General features: G+C 36.5%; 1 protein-coding gene across 3 annotated transcripts in view; it reads right to left on the bottom strand.

Moving 5' to 3' along the window:
- Positions 1–23,193, bottom strand: part of ADGRB3 (adhesion G protein-coupled receptor B3) — a 716,821-nt gene that overhangs the window by 207,087 nt on the left and 486,541 nt on the right. For all 3 annotated transcript variants that reach the window (XM_075202577.1, XM_075202578.1, XM_075202579.1), the window contains one exon: positions 18,175–18,277. In XM_075202577.1, coding sequence (XP_075058678.1) covers positions 18,175–18,277 — 103 coding nt within the window. The remainder of the gene's footprint in view (positions 1–18,174; positions 18,278–23,193) is intronic.

Here is a 23,193-nt window from a genome sequence, read left to right as displayed (position 1 = left end):
AAATGGACAGGTATGTATGATGGAAAATACCAATCACCGGTTGGGAAATCATTCTATGTATTCTACGGCTTAGTGTGTTATGCAGAAAAGAAGAGAAAGTAATCCACCAGTTTTCAGCAGATACAAATGAGAAAGAGAATAACTGTTCTTTTTAACAAGCTCTGCTTACTTTATATGCAGAACACAATATTGACATGTTAAAGAATTTGACTTTTACATGCTTAATTACTTACAGCTCTACCATAATTTTATTTATTCTGAAATACTTACCCTATTACGATGCAACCTATGTCAATGTAACTAGAATATCAGGAATGTGACATTTTGCTTATTAATATTTTGAGTTTTTAAAAACATAATATTTATTAAGGTATTTAGGTATCAATGAAATCAAAGGCGTAGGAAAAGAAGAGAAAAAGGAAATGGGGAAGGAGATCCTAGCAATAAAACAATATTATCACAGGTCCAATGATTAATTTCAAGATGAACATTGCACTTATATGGCATTTAAGAAAAAAACATTTTTTTGATACTTAAATAAGGCAAAATGTAGAGGAGGATTATGGGTAGGAAAGGAAGGTGGGTTAGAAAGGGGAAGTTAGAAAGTATGTCTTACAGGTAGTGTAGCTAGAACATTGTACATGAATCTAATTGGTCATGTATTTAAACTATCCAGTGTTATGTAGAAAAAAAGTAAAGTCAACTTAAAAATAAAGGATTTAATGAAAGAACAATGTAACTGCTCTCCGGTTCGTTTAGGAAACTAAACAGCTCTCATTTTAGTTTATGAATCTAAACATATTTAATAATAGCATATATAGCATAGATATGTTGTAACACATATTAACCAGTTGGTTGTGCTAATTATTCAACTATCTTGCACTAGAGTGATTAAATTATTTGCTTGTCCAGTTGTGTCCAATTGGCTATTACAGTAATCAGGACAATTGTGCTACTCGCATCTTGCTTGTAATTAGTCATATAAACTTCAATAGGTGCTTTGAAAATGTTCAATGAAAAAGAAATTTCTACTCTTGATGAGGAAAGTTTCACCTCTATGCATCAAAATTAGATATTTTCAAACAGTAACCCTCTTTACACAGATATCATTTTTACTATAAATACATTTGCATAGACCTGGGGACAATAAGTTAGTGAAAGAAATACAGGTAAATGATGGGACATGTACGATCAAATCCATGATAATTACCACAAGTTTGCAAAACCGGTAAGCAATATTGGAGCATATAGTAACTAGTCAAAAATACCTAGGGCATTTTAAAATGGAAGTACATACAATACAAATATAATATAAATATACAAATATGCTATTTGCTAGACTCCCTGTACTGGATCTCTGCCAATTCTTATCACCTATAATAGTTTGTATAGACAGTATTTATAAATGGTCCCATTCATTAAAATGATATAAACCTGGTCAAATATGTGCTCAATGAGCTTAATGTGCTTATTTTTTTTATTTACATGTATGAATATCCCTTTGAATAATACGCTTATTTCCAATTCCAAAAACTTGCAGTCTTCCAGACTTTCTATTTCCTGAGATAAAAGGCAAGTAACCAAACATAAAAAGCCTTTGTTTCTCTTGCCACAAATTTCCAATGAATATAAATAATCCGTTTGCATTCTCAAGGTGTAGTTTACATTCATTCCCTGTTCAGAAGTTTCTTTACATCTTCTGAAATAACAATTTCGCTGTCAGTAGCTGCAGTACTTTAATATAGTCGTGCAATCAGGGATTGTGGATGTGGTTGAGCATTCTTTCAAAATCACAGTTGTTTTGAAAGTGTTCTTGTGATCTGAGTGGAAATGTACTTCACGGTTCCAGGGTATATATTCTGTGAAACATGTCGACTAAATCACTGACAAGTCTTTTGTGCTTCTCTGATTAAATTAATCTCCTTCTATTTCCATGAAAGGGATTCCAAGAACTTAACTTCGGTAGTGAAATACAAAAGAAACAGAGCTCTCGAGGAAAGACTAAAATTTGGCTCCCCTTCTTCACCTTTTAATTAAAAACACCTATTTTTTTATTTTAAAAAAATCTCTGATTTTTTTTATATTTACGTTTATGGGGAGAATGTTTGTGAAATTCTATGCTCTATAGTATTTTTCCTGCAAGCAACAATAGCTTGTCACCATTGCTAGACACATGAATATAATATAAAAAATTAGCATAGCACACAATATAAGGAATATATGTTATATTTTTATACTTATTTCTATTTGTTTACAGTCAGATAAAGTAAACCACAGCATTTATAATTGTAATCATTTTATTGCATATTTTAACTTTTTTATACACAGCAGGCAATAGTATCAATTTTAAGTTGCATTTATTGCGCACATTATTGGAACCAATAAGGCACCATTTTAATCATTATTAAATAGAAACACTGTCCGTTTTCTAATAAATTTATTTTATATCTAAAAGGCCACCTTCCAACTCTCACTGTCATTCTTGAGAAAATCTAATTCTGAACAAAACACTTTTGGGACAACACAGTGAACACTAAGATTGATCCTCTATGACTTTCATACCTTGAACACTTCTGCATTCCATGTGCATTCCAATTGAATTAGGAAACCTCAGCACCAACAGTACAAGGGGCGAAAAACGGCAAAGGACAAGATTCACAGAACGTATTACAGACAGAGTATAGAGTAAGGAGCTTTTCTTCAAACATTCCTCAGACCATCTGGAATTGTCTTATCTCTCCCATGAAAGCTTCTTTAACACAAAAGAGCTATATTCACAATTTTCCTGTTATGATTGCAATGTTTTTATAGATTACTTGTCCAGGAATAAAGGATTTGCTGTGGTCAGTCTGGCATCGCACTACCAAACAGCTGATGTGCGGAGACTAACATGGCATTGATTTTCACTGGTGATCCCGAAAGGGAGTATGAGCTTAATGGAAAACAACACCAGTTGCAGTTCTCAGTGTGGGTACAGGATGTAAAGGGCAGGTAATCAAAAACAGCATGGAACAGATGAATGATATTCCACAGGAGTGCTGAAAAGGAACTCCAAACAAAATGATCCATACTGAAAATTCAACATAAGACCACCAGGAGGACATGGACATCTAAATTAATTCTGTGGCACTTTCACAGTGATCAGAACAAGTTTAAATAAGCCACCCAGGGATGAGCAGACCTCTGACGCAAGCAATCATGTGACCATATCTTTAAAGACCCAGCGTTGCCCCTTATCCACTGCTATAACAGGGATGTGGGGACAGCGCCTCTGATGAAAGCAATCATGTGACTAGATCTTTAAAGACCTGTCATTGCCTCCTCCCCTTTTCTATAGCAATGCTGATGGCGTCAGAAGCTGTACTAGGTGATGGGACATGGTGATGGGACAGGAGCTCTGGAAATCGCACCGAACCCCAGACAAGGTAACCAACCTTGGTCTGGTGCATGACACAGCTTTTACATTATTTTGCACATTTCAACTTTTAATAAAGGTTTGGGGCCTGAGTCGTAAAGGAAAGTAAGGCAAAAAAAGGAGTAACTGTTCTCCGGGAGAAACCATGTTACAATGCAAGGGGTGCAAATTAGTTTATTATTTTGCACATACGTTATATATTGTCTGTTTTCTCATCTAGCACACAAATACTTGATAGCTTTAGATTTACACTGAAATTTATAGTTGATCGTGGACATGCTCTATCCCAACTATAAATCTGTCCACTCATTTTAAATTTACATCCCCCTCCAATGTAACATGGTTTTGCCCAGGTGCAAAGTTACTCCTTTTTTATGCTTTGATCTCCTTAACGGCTCAGGCCTTGGTGAATTCTAAACAATATATTGCCATATACTCAGTTTATATATAATTACAGATTTAACCAACCCCAAACTACATACTGGTGTTTTTATAACCACCGTTATACTGTTTTTGTATTATCAGATGCGTTATTATTGATTATTACCACTGATATAGACCATATCAAAGGCCTACATTTTCATTAGCCTCATCTGCATCACAAATATAATCTGATTTTTGTGCTTTAAAATACAATGATCAGTGATAATATTAAAACTCCTGTTTAATACTGTGTGGGTCCCTCTCATGCCGCCAAACAACTTTGACCCATTGAGGCATGGACTCCACATGACCTCTAAAGGCATTCTATGGTATCTGGCATCAAGACCTTACCAGCCGATTCTTAAAGATGTGCAAGTTGTTAGATGAGGCCTTCATGGCTCAATCTTGTTTTTCCAGCACTTCCCACAGATGCTCAATTCAATTGAGAGATGGGGAATTTGGAGACCAAGACAACACCTTTAACTCTTTGTCATGTTCCTCAAACCATTCATGAACATTTGTTGCAGTGCCACAGGATAACGTTGCCATGATGGGGTGTATTTGGTCTGCAATAATGATTAGGTGATATGTGTCAAAGTAACATCCACAGATCATCACACTGCCTCCGCTGGCTTGCCTTCTTCCAATAGTGCATCCTGGTGCCAACTCTTTCCCAGTTCAACCACACGCATGGACATGGCCATCCACATGTGTCCATTGCAAGTGCTTTTAGCGGTGGATCTGGGTCAGCATGGGCGCTCTGACCGGTCTGTGGCAATGCAGCAAGCTTCAATGCACTGTGTGTTCTAACACCTTTCTGTCATAACCAGCATTAACTTTTTCAACAATTTGTGCTACAGTAACTTTTCTGTGGGATTGGACAATGCACTTCCCATGCACATCAATGAGCCTTGGGTGCCCATGAACCTGTCATCGGTTCACTGGTTGTTATTCCTTGAACCACTGCATACTGGGAACACCACACAAAACCTGCCATTTTGGAGATGAACTGACCCAATGGTCTAGACATTACAAAATTGTTCTCGTGAAAGTCGCTCAGCTCCTTACACTTGCCCATTTTTCTTGCTTCCAACACATCAACTTCAAGAACTGACTGTGCACTTGTTTTCACCCTTGACAGGTGCCATTGTAATAAGATAATTAATGTTATTCACTTCACTTGTCCATGGATATAATGCTGTGGCTGATCAGTATGTTTTATGGATTTAAATGATTTTACATTTTTTTGCATATGCAAGAAATTCTTATGCTTTTTTTAACGATTATACTACCCATAAATGTTCAGTTTACCATATAGAGCAGTAAAAAATAAATAACATGTTATATTTAAATTTGGTTTTCTTCACTTTTGGTTGTCAAATAAGAATTGCCAGGGCCAAAGCAGATAAAAGTACTCAAGAAACAGAGATGGACCATTATTGTGTTTATGATGGGATTATAGTTCCATTTAATTGCAACAATAGAAATTCACTTAAAACATATAATAGTGCAAATTGCACTTGCGAAAACAAACCATATATAAAACACTTCTGTATAAATAAGGCTAATATAGTATTGTGCAATGTCCAATATTCCAATCCTATAAAGTCTCGGAGTCACTATGGATATATGGATTTATAGGATTGGAATATTGGACACTGCACAATACTATGTTAAACTTATTTATACAGAAGTGTGTTTTATATATGGCTTGTTTTTACTAGCACAATTTGCACTATTATATGTTTTACGTGTATTTGGATGTGGTCAATTTTGGATGAAACTAAATAGTCGAAAAAGCTGCATGTGAGAGTGCACAAGTGAATCTTGGTATTCCTTAGTTTTTTTGTTTGAGACAATAGAAATTGTCCAAATGATTTTACAAAAAAAACATTACAGTGCCTCTTATGACCACGATGATACTAAATAGCCCTTCCTTTCAACTATTGGCTCAGTGTACTAATGGACTAATGCAAGATTTCAGAAATACAATCTTTGAGTACTACTTTTGCTTTGCCAATTTGCATTGAATTTGTATTTCCAAATCTTGCAGTCTGTATATGGTTTACTGGATGTAAGTTGAGCTCCTTGGTCCACCCTGTGTTGGTTTCATTTGCTTTCAGGATCAAATTTGCCACCATATAGTTTTAGTTTTCCAATACCCAGAAATGTCAATTTAGAAGATCCTGAACCATGAATATATAAAGGGGAAGCATTTTTAAAATCACAGACTCATTTATAACATCACAGAACCCTGAACCAGAACCGGAAGCAGTTCAGCGAAAACTGAAAATTATATCTACGGTTCAATCAGTGTCCCAAGACAGTAGTGTTAAGGCCAGTTGCATTTTGGATGCCATGTTCCTTTCTTCCTCACATAAGCTATTGGACCCTCTTCAGTCAGGGTTTCATTTCCAACACTTCACAGAGACTGCACTGATTAATGTTGCCAATGATTTGATCACTGCTAAATCTAAAGGCTGATTCCATTTCTCCTGGATCTCTCTGTTGCATTTTACACTGCTGGTCACTCTCTTCTCATACAAATGCTTTAATCCCTTGATCTTCATGACACTGTCCTATCCTGGTTCTCATGGTATCTATCTAATTGATGTTTCAGTGATCGTGTCTCTGAATTCCCTCCCCTACACAACAAGACTTTCCATAGTCTTAGAACTTTCAAGAATTCCCTGAAAACCACCCCCTCAGACAAGCAAATCAAATTCCTTAACCACCCTCTTAACCGCCATAGGGTATCCTATTACCATCCTCTACACAGTTTACACAAGACTATGGGCTAGATTTACTAAGCTGTGGGTTTGAAAAAGTGGGAATGTTGCCTATAGCAACCAATCAGATTCTAGCTTTCATTTATTTAGTACCTTCTACAAAATGACAGTTGCAATCTGGAAGCGCTATGGAATATACTACATAAATAAATGATAATAATAATAATAATAATAATTACTGCTCAGACCTACACACAAATTACATTATAATAGTTCTTCAGTGAAGCTTAGTTGACAAATGTGGGCAATGATGTTTTTTAAAAAAAAAAAACAGATCTGGAGCAACAATGATCAATTCATTCTGCTTTGTCATGACATTTGAATTCCAGGCAGAAAAAGAAAACATGGGTGCAAATCCGTAAATAACTCTTAAAGCCAAATTCTTCCAGTGAAGCATGCAAAATTTTGCACCCAAGTAAAAAATATTTCTTGGAGCAGTTTTTAAAATTTCGCTCCTCTCTCTATATAGAATACTTAGGCAGGTTTTATATATGTAATACTTGATACTTGCATGTATATTATACATATGTTATGCGCATATTAAAAATGTTTTGTGACATTTTATTTAAGCTGAGTGGAATGGCATTCAGAGTGTCAATGTCATTGCTCCCATTCTGCTAGACATCTTACATTTGGAATACAACCCTCTGAAATCCTTTGCTTCACCTATGGCTAAATTTGAATGTGTTTCCTAGGGGAACATGTCAAGACAAATAAAGCAACGCACTGAGATTATAATTTGTTGCACCCTTTACAGTTGCCATACAGTACTCATTTTTCATGCTTTGTATATTAAAAGGGTGAGGGGGGCAATGGATTGTGATGCATATGATGTGGATAGATGAAGCAGTCTTTTTGTAACATTTAGCTCACTTGGCTAATCATTAAATATGTATTACACTTTTTCTACTGAAGAGAATTGGGTTTAAATATGACATTTGCATTGTTTAATGTACACTGCAGTCTACTCCATCTGCTATGCAACTGCATTGCAAAAATTGGTCATTAGAAATGTGAACAAATTAATTATACATTAAATCAAAAAAGAAAATAAACATCACAAAAACATATACTGTATTTATACATTTCAGCGTTTATTTCTGGAAATTATTACATTTAGAAATCATCGTAAATTTTTCAAACTTCTAGACAAAGTTACAGTATTTCTTGCCATGTCAGCGCTGGCTGGCAGTTTTCTAATAACAGTCTGTTAAAGAAGTAAGGACAGTGTCAGGGGATAATTAATGGTCCATGTCTTATTCTAAAAGCAATATCTAAAAACTGGCAAAGTTGAAGTCTGGAGAAAGAATTGCTACAAATACAAAAAAGATTGTAAACCTGGGTGAAGTCTTAGTTGATGAAATGTTCACAGTATTTGCATTTAAATATATGTGTGGTTGTCAAATGGAGGATGGTTTATACAGTTCTGTAAAGCAAAACTTTTTCAGCATCTGAAAATTTAAGTACTACGCTGAAGAATTTGCACATTATTGCAAATTCAAAAGCTATGGCTTTCAATCAGGTTTGTTGTATCATGGCAATCCTGCTAAGGTGGGAGTAGAGCAGCCTAGAAGGGGGTTGCCAGAGGTCCCGGCTATATATAAGTGTGGGGATCCTGATTAATGTAGCAAAATGGAGCTTGGGGTGAGGAGGGTCCCTGGAAAGGGAACAGACTAAAAATATTATTAATGGGAAGGGAGAGAATTTTGTACAATTTACATTGGATTCTAACTTTAATTTGATCCTATGGTCCATCAAAATATATCTGTCACCAGATTTATTAAGAATAAGACATCTATTATTGCTGGCCTTATTTAATCATGTAAAAGAACATGCATCATAGGCATATAGCTACATGAAATGCAGACTAAAGGGTAAATTTATGGAGCTGCGGGTTTGAAAAAGTAAAATGTTGCCTATAGCAACCAATCAAATTCGAGTTATCATTTATTTAGTACATTCTACGAAATGACAGCGAGAATCTGATTGGTTGCTATAGGCAACATCTCCACTATTTCAAACCGCAGCTAGATAAATTTACCCCTAGGTCTGCAAGAGTGGTTTTTGGTGTGGTTTGCGAACTGCCACACATAAGATGTGCTTTTCTGCCCTAAAACTAAAGGATTTATTATCTTTTTGTTCGGAGGCTGAAAATAAAACAGCCACTTATGAGTTTTGTTTGCAAACCCTATACCACACTCCTTTCAGTCTGTATACCATATGCAGTTTATGGTGAACCGCATGATAAAATCAGATGAGAAATACCAGGTTTTACCCTTTCCATTTTGAAGTATAGTGTTACTCAGCCTAAGGCCTGAAAAAATTAGTTCCCTGGGCCTGGAAATGACTGATCCAATGCTGAGTAGCACTGGGCCCCTCCTTATACCCCAGGCTGGTTGGTACAGGGACATATTGTAAAAATTGAGTGCATAGATTTATGGCACTACAAGTGTCAACACGTGCTCACTTTCATTATGGCACTTCTAGAACTAGTAGTGCCAGCGTCTTGCTTCAAGTCGGTTCACAGAAGAGTTGTCATGGATCCTCATCGGGAAGCAGCCGCCCGGACTGAAGATATCGGAGTAAGTCTTGTCGGTGTACTCAGCACCGTTATGCGATACCCCACCCATTAAGTCATCATTGGTAAAAGTAATGAATGATCTATTGATGAAATTTTTGATGCATTTGATATGGAGTACTTTGAACATAAACATAGCACATGGCCTGATTGGCACAGTCATGGTCCTTCCTGACAGCCATATAAACATTGTTTCATCAGAATTAGATGTCTCTACACCAGATGGACAACTTATGGCTTTCTACTTGTAATATTACTATACTATTTACTTACTATTCAGCTCCAAACTGATCAATGATTGTTATATTATATGTGCAGCCTATCACATATTAATGTATTACTCGTATTGCAGTTTTGTGCAGTTTTGGGTATGTGTCTAGGTAGAGGTGCATGAAATTGTAGCAAAATTTTCACACAAATCGAGTTTTGTGAAGAAATAGGTAATTTCATATAGATGTAATCCCTTAGATTGTACGCTCCTTTGAGCAGGGTCATCTCTCCTCCTGCCTTCACTACTTTTAACTCTGCTCTCCAGCTACCTAGCCCTCCTCCCCAAGGACCCTCATCCCCCTGTCCCCTCTCGCTCCCTCCTCTCCCCTCTGGGGGTTTCCCTGTCATCCGTGCCCTCCCTCTTGGGCTCCATCGTATGCGTACCTTCCCCTCTCCCCTCCCCCCCACCCCTAGCTGTGCTTTGAGGTCACTGAGTTACTGTGCTTATTGTTTACTGTACTGTGCTGTCTCACCTCGTATTGTAATTTTGTTTGTCCCTGTAGGGCGCTACGAACACCTAGTGGCGCCCTATAAATAAAAATTAATAATGATAATAATAATAATGAAAAGTTCCAGTGATACAATATTTGAGTTCCACTTTTGCTCTGCTATTCCATGGAATGCCATCCTCATTGTATCATTTCACAGATTTGTAGAAATTTATAGAACTGGGATGATTATGGTCAATTCATTCTGCTGTGATCTGGTTGTTAAACTGAGTACACTTAAGGCCAAATTCCGTTAACAATTTTTGGTAATATTTCCCAGAACAGTTTTGAAGACTTCACTTATCTCTTTGCCTATGTGACTCTTACAGTCATCCAGGTTTGATTATTCTATATGAAAATGTATGCATGTTATTAAAATGCATTTTAGTCAAGACAATTTTACTTGCAGTAATTAATTCTAATGAATTCAGTAAAAAAGCCATAAATAACTTGCGTGAAAATTGTATGTTGTGATTGCTTTATTTATCTTTAGCAATATAAAATGATAATTAATCAGTTATTAGCATCCCTATGCTATTTAAGGATGATTGAGCTACAGCAATAATGTAAAATATTGTATGAAAATGTTGATATATATTAGCATACTAGATTACCATTAATCATTCTGCAGTGACACAATGCTTATTTCTTATGAACATAATTTTACAATTAAACATAATCACAAAAGAAACTACCTTGAGTTTTGACACACACTTGTTTGCTATTATTATTATTAACTGATATATTTATTAACTTTTTTTTTTAGTAACTTTACTACACTTGATTAGTAAACTTCATATTTTCTACTTGCTGAGATTAGGCAATTCTGAATCATTACTATGACTCTGGATTGAATACTTTTAACATTAAACAGAAACACGTTGCTAAGCTATGTAAAAAAAGTGAATGCTAGTACAATTTTTGTGCCATTAATGTAAAAGAAAATCTAATCAATATAAATTGCAAATGTCAGCCATACTTCTTGAAAATCATAATTTCCTTTGTGAAGTAACTAACTTGATTGGATAAATATACTTTATATTACATAATAAAGCAATTTAGACATAAGTCATAGTTAATGCATAGAACAAAAATGTTTTTTTTCCATTGATGAATTAATTATTAAATGACATTTACTTTGGATACAATGTAAATAAGCCAATCAGCAAGCATTATCAAGTGTCACATGTCTGACGTTTTATAAAAGGAGTTTATAGCCCCTTGGGCACTCATTATTTCTGTATTGTAGTAGAAGAAAACGTCTACAGATGCTCTATGTGACTCTTATTAAATATAATTATGTGTACTTGTGTGCACACTGTATTTTGTACACAGCTTTGAGCTTTGAAAAGCGTATTTTGAATTCCTAATTTGTGTGTATGCACTTTTGGATAGGGTATAAGGTAACGGTAGTAATCATACTCTTTGGATATTTATTAACATTCAACCATCCCTCAGCTATCCAATTGAAATAATCAAGGTAATATAATAAGGCTAAAATAGGGAAATTCAGCAATGTTGATAAACCGAGCAATTATTTAAAAAATTAGTATCTGAACTAACAATTTGATGAACGTGTTGGAACCCATAACTTCATAGTGACTTCTTCATATAGGTTCCTATGATAACATTTTGACATACAAAATTCTGTTTTCATTTAATTATTTCAAATAATTACCTAATTATAATATTGCTGATGTCCTTGTTTTAGCTTACATATATTTTCTTGCTCTTTCTCTTTCAGGTATGCTCTTGCCCCACTGAATGTATTATATATTTAGGCACTGTAATGCAGTCCCTTGTGCAAATTATTTAAAGCAATAGAGTTTTTGTGGATGGTTTTATGTAATATTTTTTATATGGATTCCAAAACTAGTTCCTTGTTGAGTGACTAGAAGCACAACTACTTGCTGTAATAGAGACATTGCTTATATTAGGAGCATTTGTTCTATTCTGGAACGATTATATTTTGACTGATGATAACTGTGAAACATTCTCATCTATATGTAACTTTTTGTTTATTGCGGCAATTATTAAACCTGTGGTTAGGGTTATTTATCAGACAAACATTTATTTTGGTTGATAGTTTCTCACAACAAAGCACCATTAGCCCCTACTGTTTATGCTGTTTCTGTTCACATCATCAAAGGTAGTAAACAACTAATTTAATATTTGTTTATTAACCATTATCCCAAACCTATGTATTAATAACATAAACTACAGAAAACACACTTAAAACAAATAAATAAGAATAAATAAGAATGAGTGCAGGTTAAAGAGGTGTTGTCCTGAACCAAACAATCATCTGTTACAGACCATAGAGCCGGGACTGCCAAAATCAGGAAAGGTAGTAATGCATCAAATTTCAAGGCAGTGAAGTGGCTGCTCAGGGGATGGCAGAGACAAATAGTTTGAGCAGTATGAGAAAGCACAAAAAAACCTGCTAAGGGTCCTCAAGCATCTGCCCCTAATATGTATTCCATATCTGGAGTAGTTCAGGTTGATCATGTGTTGTGCCTGAATGTGCATCAGCCAGGTATAGGAACCTAAGACTACCTGTCATCTCACTAAGAAGAGGTGAAAAAATACTGTGACTGTTAATTTACTCTGACATCACACCTGTATAATGTTGCCCATTGGTTGGTTAGAGCTACAAGGGTGGAGCAGCGACCAAAGATCAATTCAGGCAAATTGCAGTGAAGCAAATTTTGTGGGACTTTTTAGCAATGCACAAACCATAAACAAGACATATTTAGATTTAAAATTATAATAATAAATATTCTTTTACACAGTGGAGACAGTGGTGGAACAGCTGGAGTCTCAGCAGAGCGTATTTTTAAAACACCGCTTGCCAACAATGACAGAAAGCAGACATATCAAATCATGACTTTCAAATGTGCTGTAGAAAGAGAGGAGAGCGGAGCTGGACAATACAATAATGCTTAATAAAATATTTAACAGTTGAGAGAGGGAAACGGAGTAAATGAAGAGGTATAGAAATGGGAATCAAGAGACTCATATGGAAACTATAGGAAAGAGTGTGGCAATTAACAGTGAACAGGGAGATGTAAAAGTGGTAGGATATAAGGGAAAAATTGGAGAAAAGGAGAAATTATCAGGAGTTATGAGGAAAATATGAAGGGAAATTAAGAAAGAACAAAGACATGTAATCAGAAGAAAGTGTCAGATGGGAAAGAAAGGTTTAAATACAACAAGAAAGACACATGAGGACAGCTATAAGAAGGGGAGACCAAAGGAAAAATACCTAGAAGAGTAAATACAGACCCTGGATTAGCTTAGTACAGGAGTACTAGCAGGTTAATTAAAGTAGGTGATAGTAAGATTGGGTTAGAATTACATTAATTAAGAATAGAGTTTAAGAGACAGAAGTGGCTGAAGTGATAGAGAATGAGTAGATCAGAGTATGATCTTAGAACGGCAGCTTCACAGCCAGCAACTACAGAAATGACAGCCGCGAAGACAGTAGCTACATGGACCTCAATTAAAGGGACAGCTGGTATATTGGCAGCAGTTACAGAGATAACCCCCACTAAGACAGCAGCTACAGAGACTACCAGATGGATTTATCCCTGACCATATCATCTGTACCAGAGAAGAGGTAAAATTTTCAAACCTACACATTACACTAAATATGAGTTACAACACCCACACATAAGCCCTGACCTGTTGAAAACCGTAATAGTTTACCTTTAACAGTAGCTATCGGACTCCGGAGTAGGGATTAATACTCTTTACCTCATAGGCATTCCTCAGTGGAAAGAAACTGTGTTAAATAGGGGTAAGTTCTGGGACAAAAAGGTCTACATGTTGAACAGCTATTTCTAGTAAAGCCCTAGCAGATATTTATTAATTATTAAGATTGAGTCTGGTAATTTACTTACTTATTTAATAATTATATTTACATCTATAGAATATAGGCCTCTATCTACCATCAACCTACAGAGTACCATACAATACCGTATCCTACACATCAAACCAGGGGCAGAACTACCATTGGTGCAGCAGGTGCTGTGCACCAGGACCCATGGATATTATGATGTAGATAATGAGGCCCGCTGCCCAGGGAACTAGCGAGCTGTGGGCCCCTGTTCCTTCCTACCTGCTTCCATTCACTGGGGCCCACAGCTCGCTAGTTATGCTTTTGGAACCAAACTTTTGCATCTATCCCACATTTGCTTGGGGAAATCTTGCTCAGTTCATGCCTGGTTAGTTCTAGTGCTAGTGCAATCATGGGTAAATAGGTACAGCATCTCACAGACCAGGAAGGAAGGGCTTTAGTATCATCTGTCTGTATGGAGTTCACAGTATCAAAGTGAATACTCCCTTTAGAAGTAATGCCCCCCGTTTTTCACTGTTAAACATGTTATAGACCCTGCTAAAAACCTGGAAATACTGTTCAAATTCTATACTACTATAAGGGAGAAAACAAGCAACACCATACTATTTGCTAAATAAAAAAATACTTTGTATGAGGTTTTTTTGTCTAAATCTCAGAAAACATTGAAAATAAATACTGAAGAGGTAACAAAGCTCGCTGCAGGTTAATAGGAAAAGAGTGATTGATTACATGCCACTGCTCTGTCAGTACAAAAGAAACATAATTTACATATTTACAGTTTGGAGACTGATAAAAAGCCTTGGGCCATTTGCTCGGGCTATTTCCTATTCTTCTTTAAAATACCAAGCTACATTTTATGCTTGGTCCCCTATTTCTGGAATGGCTATTTTATGTATACTTTAATGTTTCATTTTACTTGACATTTAAATGACTTATATGAGGCTAGACTGTATGTTAAAGTGGATCTAAATTAAAAAAATCTATTTTAAAATTTTGTGGATTTTAAAACAATTTTAAATTATACCTAAGTATAATTTTCATAATAAGAACTGTCTCTCTCCAGAACAGTTAGACAGACAACAGGAGAAAACTGGGCAATGGAATCATCTCTAAACAAAAGTATTAGGGGGTTTATGTAAACTAGCTAAATTATGTTTAACATACCCAATCAACATTTCCTGTAAGCAATCAAGAAAAGAAAGAGATATATGGTCATTCCAATTAATACCCCACTGAGAAGGTGACTCTTGTGTCCTTCTCAGTGGTGCAATTTGAGAGATAATCTTGCTGAGTAAGTTCCTTCCAGCAGTTTAAAAGGAAACAATGGGAGAAAATAAGTTGCAATCCATATTTACCAAAGACACTGCCACATTATGCCCGGCCACCCCCCAAATCTGCTCATCCATACTCGCAATTTTATGGACTAGAATACTATTATAAATTAGGTATAGTATCCAATTTCCAGAAATTTAAATGGCAGACATTTCCATTATGCAATATATGAAAAGATGTTATTTTCTGAAAACAGTTGCACAAACTGTAAAATGAAGTACAGAGACTAAAGGTCAATTTACATGATAAGTACATATATTCAACCAGTAGTAAAAATGCATAAATTTACATATATAATTGCCAAGCTTAATTTAACAAATCAGAGATGACATTCTGTAGATGGAAGAGCATAAACAAGTTTAGAGGATACATGAGAGTGCTATATGTTTTCATGAATGTTAAGTATAAATGATTGATAGTGTATGCACAAACATGCATGACATTTATTTATTTTCCATATAGTGTTTATAGCATTACAAGTTACTGTCTTCAAAACAGGTAGGAAATTACCATGTTCTAAACTAAGCATTATGAGTTCAGAAGAGCACTACAGCCATTTAGCTATCTGGTACTGAAAGCAATTGACCCACATTAAACGATGAATCGAGGAGTCTATACTAATTGATGCAAAGAGCTAAAGTGCTTCAGAGTCTAAGAAAAATGAACAAGGTTTCCAAACCATCACTTTAATCAGCTATTTTACAAACACTGTATAAGTAGAGCTATTTATAATCTTGTTTGCCAATATTATTTTGGTGACATTACACATCATTCTCCTCATACATTACCTTTACCAAATGCACTGAGTGCAGATGCAGCTAGTTCCAGATCGACACAGAATAACAAATATAGCCGGCATGTCATTAACAAAATACACTGTAAACACTTTACAACCTTAAAACTATAAATTTTCACTGCTTGTGACATAAAACGTAGTCACCACTTGGCACATTAATAAGCGCAGTTGAACCTTAAGTGTCTTAAATCAGACAGACAACTACTGTAGTTTACTAAAGGCGAATGAAGTAGCTAAAACCATGTAAATTTACGCAGCTTTTCGAAATCACTTCTAAACAACATTATATATATTTAAATTTACAGCTGATATTCACCTTCATCACTTTCTAAATAAAACAATTTACAGCTGGTCTCAATTTGAGACAAAAAGTTGCCTGATGTGAATACAGTCTAATATGTCGAATGTTATATGGTAAGAGTGAAACATTTTCCTGATATTTATTACACTCTCTATTACACTCTGTATTTATTTATATATACAGTGTGTATATAATCTATATCTCCAAGATCATATTGTTGCAGGTTATGGTACATGCAAGCCCAGAGACACCAGAGATGTGTGTCACAATATGACTTGCCCAATTTGTTTAGGACCTCTGGGTGTGGAACAAATGGAATGAAAGAAAGCTGATTATTCTGTTCCACCTAATCATCTGCACAACAAATCCAGTCTAGGTGTTCTCCTGAGTATTTCCTGGTCCAAGTATTTGATTTAGTTCTGAGTAGTCTTAAGTGAGAAGTAATTGGTTCACCTACAGTAAGCTAATTAAGGGGCTTTATAAACCTTGTGTTTGCAGAGTGTCAGTGCTTAAAGAGAGCAGGGACTTGTGCTGTGCAGAGAATGCTCAAAGGATCTCAGCAAAAGGTATATTCTTCAGATTACTGCTGGGTTTTTTTTTCAGTTTGATTTGGAGAAACCACCCAATGGTAGTTAGATTTTTGAGTATTTAGTAAGAGCCAAAGGTGCAAGATTTTTGTTTTGTTTATACTTACCTGCTTACTATATGGACAAATAAACCAACTAGCAACTACTTTTAACCAGAACACTTTTGACAAAGATATTTGCTATCCATAAATAAAAATAGTTGATTTAAATTACACTATTGGCCTTTATCAAACAATGACACATTGGATGAAGGTCATTCAATACTGATAACAAGAACATGTTTTCATGTTCTGTGACAACTTGCTGCCTATTTTACCACCAGATTTTACACCACTGTGCATCGATAGGAACAAGGTGGTGCATTAATGGTGCAAATTGTCTAAACAGATGACCTCTGGGTGCAACACTATTCATATGCAGTGCTTAAAGGCATTCAAAACTTTTCCATATAAAGTATTGTGTAAAATTTGTCTACAGATACATTGTAGTCTATGAAATTCATTTGAGTTCATTCATAGACCACAAGGAACCTATATGCAAATATCCAGTCAGAGTGGTTTCCTTATGGTCCAGCCAGAAGAAGCCACTCTGATTGGCTATTCAGAGAGAGACTCCTTTTTAGCCACTTGTGTTGCAGCTCTGCTATGACAGGTTCTTGGAGTCTAACATGGGTTTTTCCCCTTTTGGATTATTGTTGGATTACTACCTAGGGATTTAGGAGTACAATAAAATTGAAAGCAATGGTTTGGTGTGTGTTTATTTATATTAAACACGTACAATACTCAATGTCTGTGATTTTATTAATTAGGTTGGTGGATCTACATATACCAGCAGATCATTACTGGCCGCGGTTGGTAGAAAAGAGTTCAACAAACTTAATTAATGTTTAACATATTAACGTAGCCTCTATAGCCCAGGGGAGTCGGACAGAGCCCTACTAAGCCCTATTAAGAATGGGCCTGCTTTTCCCAGTGGTGGATCAGCTAATGTTTTGTAGGTCGTTCCCCTAAGGAAATTCCTCCCCATGATAACCAGGCTGAAGCTGGCACACATTATGACAAGGGGAGTTCACACTGCATCTCCATTTTACTGTTTTTATTTGGGCAGCAAAGTTGCCACCTACTGTAAATCAGTCTGTAATATTTTTATGTACCATTTTGCAATCTTTTGCTGCCCTATATTTTGAGAAGCAAGAATGCATTAATGCATTGGACTCCATCTATATTTACAGTACTAGGGCTACATAAATATGCTCTTGATGTAAGGTAAGACTATATGGCATTTTTAAAATACACACATTTGCTAGGCATTTGAAATAACACAAATGTATACTTACATTGTTCAGATGAGCAAGTTCAATCTCCACCAAAGAATCTGTAGCTTTTGGTTCTGGATGAATAGTAACTACAATGATCTTAGAATTCACAACTGTAAAATTTCTGAAAAAAATAATGAATAAACATGAGTTACATACCAAATATGTTAATATTATTCAATGTTTAAAGAATATACACATGTACTTTCACTCTCCATTTTACTAGTTATTTATGGACTGTATTAAAAAGAAATAAACACGTCCATCCTTTGATAAAAATCCAGTCTCAATGTAATGAATAACCTTTTTGCTATAATATAAAGTATGTTTAATATCCAATATTACAGGCCCATATATGCAACAATCATGCCTATTTGTTTTAATAACAAGCTATTCAAGTTTTTAATAATACATCAGTAGATGACAGTTTGAAGGGAGAGGTTACATGTTATGGCCGAAACCACTAGCACACGCTGCTATAAATTGTATTATATAGTATTTGTGAAATGACAGGGGTCAAGATTAAAAACACCACAAGGCACATTTTCTACAGTGTAAAGCAAAGCCCATCACTTTTTGTAGGGTCATTCTATGTATGCTGAAGATGCTTAGAAAAATAACAACAAACGTAACACAGATCACAGTCATATAAAATTCTAAGCTTGTTTTAATGAAGTGCTGTAATCTCAGATCATCTGTGATGCCAACACTATTGGTTTAACCGACCAGGGAAGCCAGTATGTCATGCATTTCAGTATATAATTTCCCCATCACAATCTAGAAAACCAAGGGTATTGTTATTATGTTTTTAAACTACATGCCAAAATAACATTCAATGTTAATCATGTAAATTTACATTGGTTTATTGGCAATACATTTTCTAAAATTGCATCACGTTACTATACAATGGACAAAGTAAGCAGTTTTTCACTAAATACTTTACACCCAGGGCATATGGTTTCAGCGCATTTTACCATAGGAAGTTTTGACTTGAAGATCTATATTAAGGTGGTTAGGGGAGCAGTAACTTATTGTCGGAAGGTGGAACTAGCCATAGTTACAAAAGTGTGAGCTATGATATATAACCGGAATTACATTGCAAGAAATGCCATTGTGACACAAAGGGGGAGATTCAATTGTAGGTGACGTTGAGTGTGGACACTGCACATTTCCAGCAAATACAGTAGGAACCACTGTTCATCTTGTGGAGATTGCAGCCATAAACAGTGGACCAAGATGTCTAGAGACACCTTGCGCTGAATTGAATCTCCCCCCCAAAAAAAATTGTGTTTTGTAAAATATGCACCTATTTTTATGGGTTCTTTTAACTAAAATTTAGAAGGGTGCAATGCTATCCACCTAGGTCCTCCAATTAGGCGGCAACAAATGTGCCACCCACAGTTGCTGTCATCTTGACAAGTTAATATATGCATGTATAATAAATGGTCATAATCCACAAATCATGGAAAAAGGTACTTAACTTTTTTTTAAAAAAAAAGCTTCTATTTAGGAACTAAATCTTTTTTTCCATGTCAAAACAAAACAAAACACTGACTAAGCAAATTATGTCCCCATCTATCCAACTACTGCTATCAGAAAGTACAATGATACACATTTTAGACTGCTTATTTAATTGTTTTTCTGCAAAATAAGCGCATGTTAGCAAAATAAAGCATTTGACAACAGAGCATTTGCACTTTTGACGGCCATAATTAAGCTTTACTGAAAGCCCATGTCTCAGGATACCAGGGTGTTAGGGTGAGATGCCACTAGGTAACCCTGGTATCTTGAGGTACCGGATAACACTTGCAAACAGAGAGAGAGAGATGATACAACTGTATCTTTATTACAAAAAGCAGCAAGACAACTTTAAACAATAGCCAATAATAACTCAAAATAACACTCAAGTGATCACCAAGCTTCAAACAGTATCCAACAGCATTCCAGTGTTAACTATCCCTTAACTGCTTTATAATAAATAGTATAATCTTTAGCCCGACCAGGTTGTAGAAAAGCATTCTAAGACCTAGTCTAATGCATTTACTGGGACAACCGCAAGGAAGCAACAACAGTACTCTGAAAGAACGGTGGAGCCTGGCCCATTTAGAGATGTTCACTGACCCCTCTGTTTTGGTTTCAGTTTAGGATATGGATTAACTTCGTGTTTTGGTTTGGCAAAACTGCCATTGCATGTTTTGGTTTTGGATGCCTATTTTTTTCTAAAATCCCTATATTTTTTGCCCAAAACACATAATTTGACTATTTTTTTGTTCCTACATTATTAATAACCTCAATAACATAAATTTACAGTAATTTCCAGTCAAATTTTGTCAATTGACAAGAACACTGCTACCCCTCCTGTTTCTGTATGAGCAATGGCACTGGAGACTGAAGAGTGACAAGAACACTGCTACCCATGTTTCTGTGTGAGCAATGGCACTGAGCAATGTCACTGGAGAATGGAGAGTGACAAGAACACTGCTACCCCTGTTTCTGTGTGAGCAATGGTGCTGGATCTCCTGGCGAGGAGGTACTTATGCAATCCAAAACCTGCGAAATCCGACAACGCAGCAATTACGGTTTGCCTCAATTCAGATCCGAAGACGCGCAAAAGTACCGAGCCAGCTCATGAGCCTACTCAGATCCCGTAAGTTCGGGTGGGTTCGGTTTTCAGAAAACCAAGCCCGAGCATCTCTAGTTCCAATACAGGTTCAATATTAGGACGCACTGTACTTGAGCCACTATTAAAATCTATAACAATGCTAGTCAGGACAAGTTGTGGTTTCAGTAGTGGTCCTGATGTAGTTCCTAAAGTGATTCAAGTATGGTACATCAGCACCAAAGGAGTACGCAGTGACCTGCCTAGTTATTGTTCCCTATACTTCCAAAGCTATAGCTGAGTTTAAAGCAGTGGCTTCAACAATCTCAATCCGAGCTGTTCAGTCCTATTTACTACTATATAAATATGCTCTGGTCAAGTTGTCTTTTTCCTCCAGCCAAGCTGTTACCAAAGTCAAGTGGTCCTGATGCTCTTTCAGAGCAAAGAAGCATTCAAATACACTAGATCTCTCCAAAGTTTGACTCCCAGCCAAGCTATTGTTTTACAGTCATTTGTCTGGCCTGCTTAGCCTCATAGATGTCCAGTGTAAGCCCTTGGAAAAGCCGCTAGTGCTGTATATTATAATGGCAACTCCTGGCCAAGGTGCTGGGATATTCTCATCTTGATGGTCTTGGCCACTTGGCCAAAGCTCTTTCCCGGTAAGAGTTGGCATTTTAAGACCTGGTTCAATAGAAACTCGAACACCCCTGGGTTCTCTTAAATAGTCCTGATTTCCCATGGATGAAATCCCACCTTGCAGAGTTAATCCAGGTTCAATATGCTGTTGGCTCCCAAATACTATGGGGATGGAGATGGGAGGGGAATGATGTCATCCTATTGTGGTTTTCCCTTCTGCTGTTTTGAAACCCAGGATTCTGGTGTAGTCCCAGGGAGAACCATAGCTGCTCAAACCAGTTGTTGATAGATGTAATCCTGGTTGAATAAGAGAACCTCCCTGTTTTAACCCCATCCATGTTTTTGTGACATGGAAGAGGTTTTAGATGATCTATACTTCCTGTTCTCACTGTGGGAGTGGTAACAGTACATCCCCCATGTTGGCAACAGATATAATGTCCTGATGAATACGTGTAACTCACTCTACTTTATTTAAGAATAATGTGGGTTTAAGTCCATCTTGAAAAATGTAATAGTGTAACAAATTAGGTTAATATAACAAGCCAATGTTCAACTAAACAGTTCATACAAGCATCCTTTCATCATCAGTGTTTATAATGGCAGATGGAGAAAGACCCATCTTGCTACAAGTGTTTCTTTGGTTGCAACTGTTTTTTAAAGATGTTCACTGACCCCCGTGTTTTGGTTTTGGTTTTGGTTTTGTATCTGGACAACTTCGTGTTTTGGTTTTGGCAAAACCGCCGTTTTGTGTTTTTTTTTAGAAAAAAATAGCTAAAATATGCTAAAATCACATAATTTTGCTCTTTTTTTGATCCTACATTATTATCAACCTCAATTATACTAATTTACAGTAATTGTCAGTCAGTCTTGACCACCTCACAGGTCACAATATTATTTTCATCCACACTCAGAAAAAGACGGCAGTTCATAGCACATCTAGGAAACATTGGCACACAGCAGTGGCAGTTAAGAAAAGTGGTGCAAGACGGAATTGTCCTTGGGCCCTCCCACCCACCCTTATGTAAGATTTTGAAAAGGACATGTACAGTTTAAGAAACCAAGTACTTCAGCGACAAGCAGTGCCACTTTTGTGGCTGAAGTGCTAGGTTTGTTTGGCGCCCCACAAAACAAGCTACCATTAGCTTAGCTGCTGTGAGGACACCGGGATTGGGACCAAAGCTTACTAGATACCCGATTCTCTAGGTTCATAGGTCACACAGGTAAGGAGACAGGAAAGAGATAATAATCCCTTTTATTAAACAAAGTGCACACACTTAGTAAAATACAACAGTGCTCCCCAATGAGAAACTTGTTCCCCCATCAAATATAACAAGTGCCAGAAAATCACCAGTGCAAGTAAATGCTCACCAACAAAGTCCCCAGCAGGTTAGCTCCCAGCACAGAGTCCTAGCAGGCCCAAACTCCTGGTAATAAAATCCACAGTTGAAAATACAAGTGGGCCACGGGTTCTGATCCGTAAGGTGGGTCTGTGTATCTTGTTGATCCCAGCCGCTCGGCCAACTCTACACCAGTTTGGTGGGACCATGGGTTATATTCTCCCTGGCTAACCAATTCCCCAGAATCTGTGAGTGTCTCCCGATGGAGTAGTGACAGAATCAGTTCTAGAGGTACACTGTCCGATCTGGCTCAAGAAGCTGCAACTTCAAGCATTCCTTTCTGGCCCTGAGAGAATATGGTTACTAGCAATCAGTCCAAGTCCTTGCTCTCTCAAGATTCTCCAACAACACCACCCCCTCACCAGACATCTCCTTTTTGTTCCTTCTCACAAGACACCCGATCCTGGC

Source organism: Mixophyes fleayi, chromosome 3 (genome assembly GCF_038048845.1).
Source record: "Mixophyes fleayi isolate aMixFle1 chromosome 3, aMixFle1.hap1, whole genome shotgun sequence".
In the NCBI taxonomy this organism is placed as follows: Eukaryota; Metazoa; Chordata; class Amphibia; order Anura; family Limnodynastidae; genus Mixophyes; species Mixophyes fleayi.
This window is presented reverse-complemented; position numbering and strand designations above follow the sequence as displayed.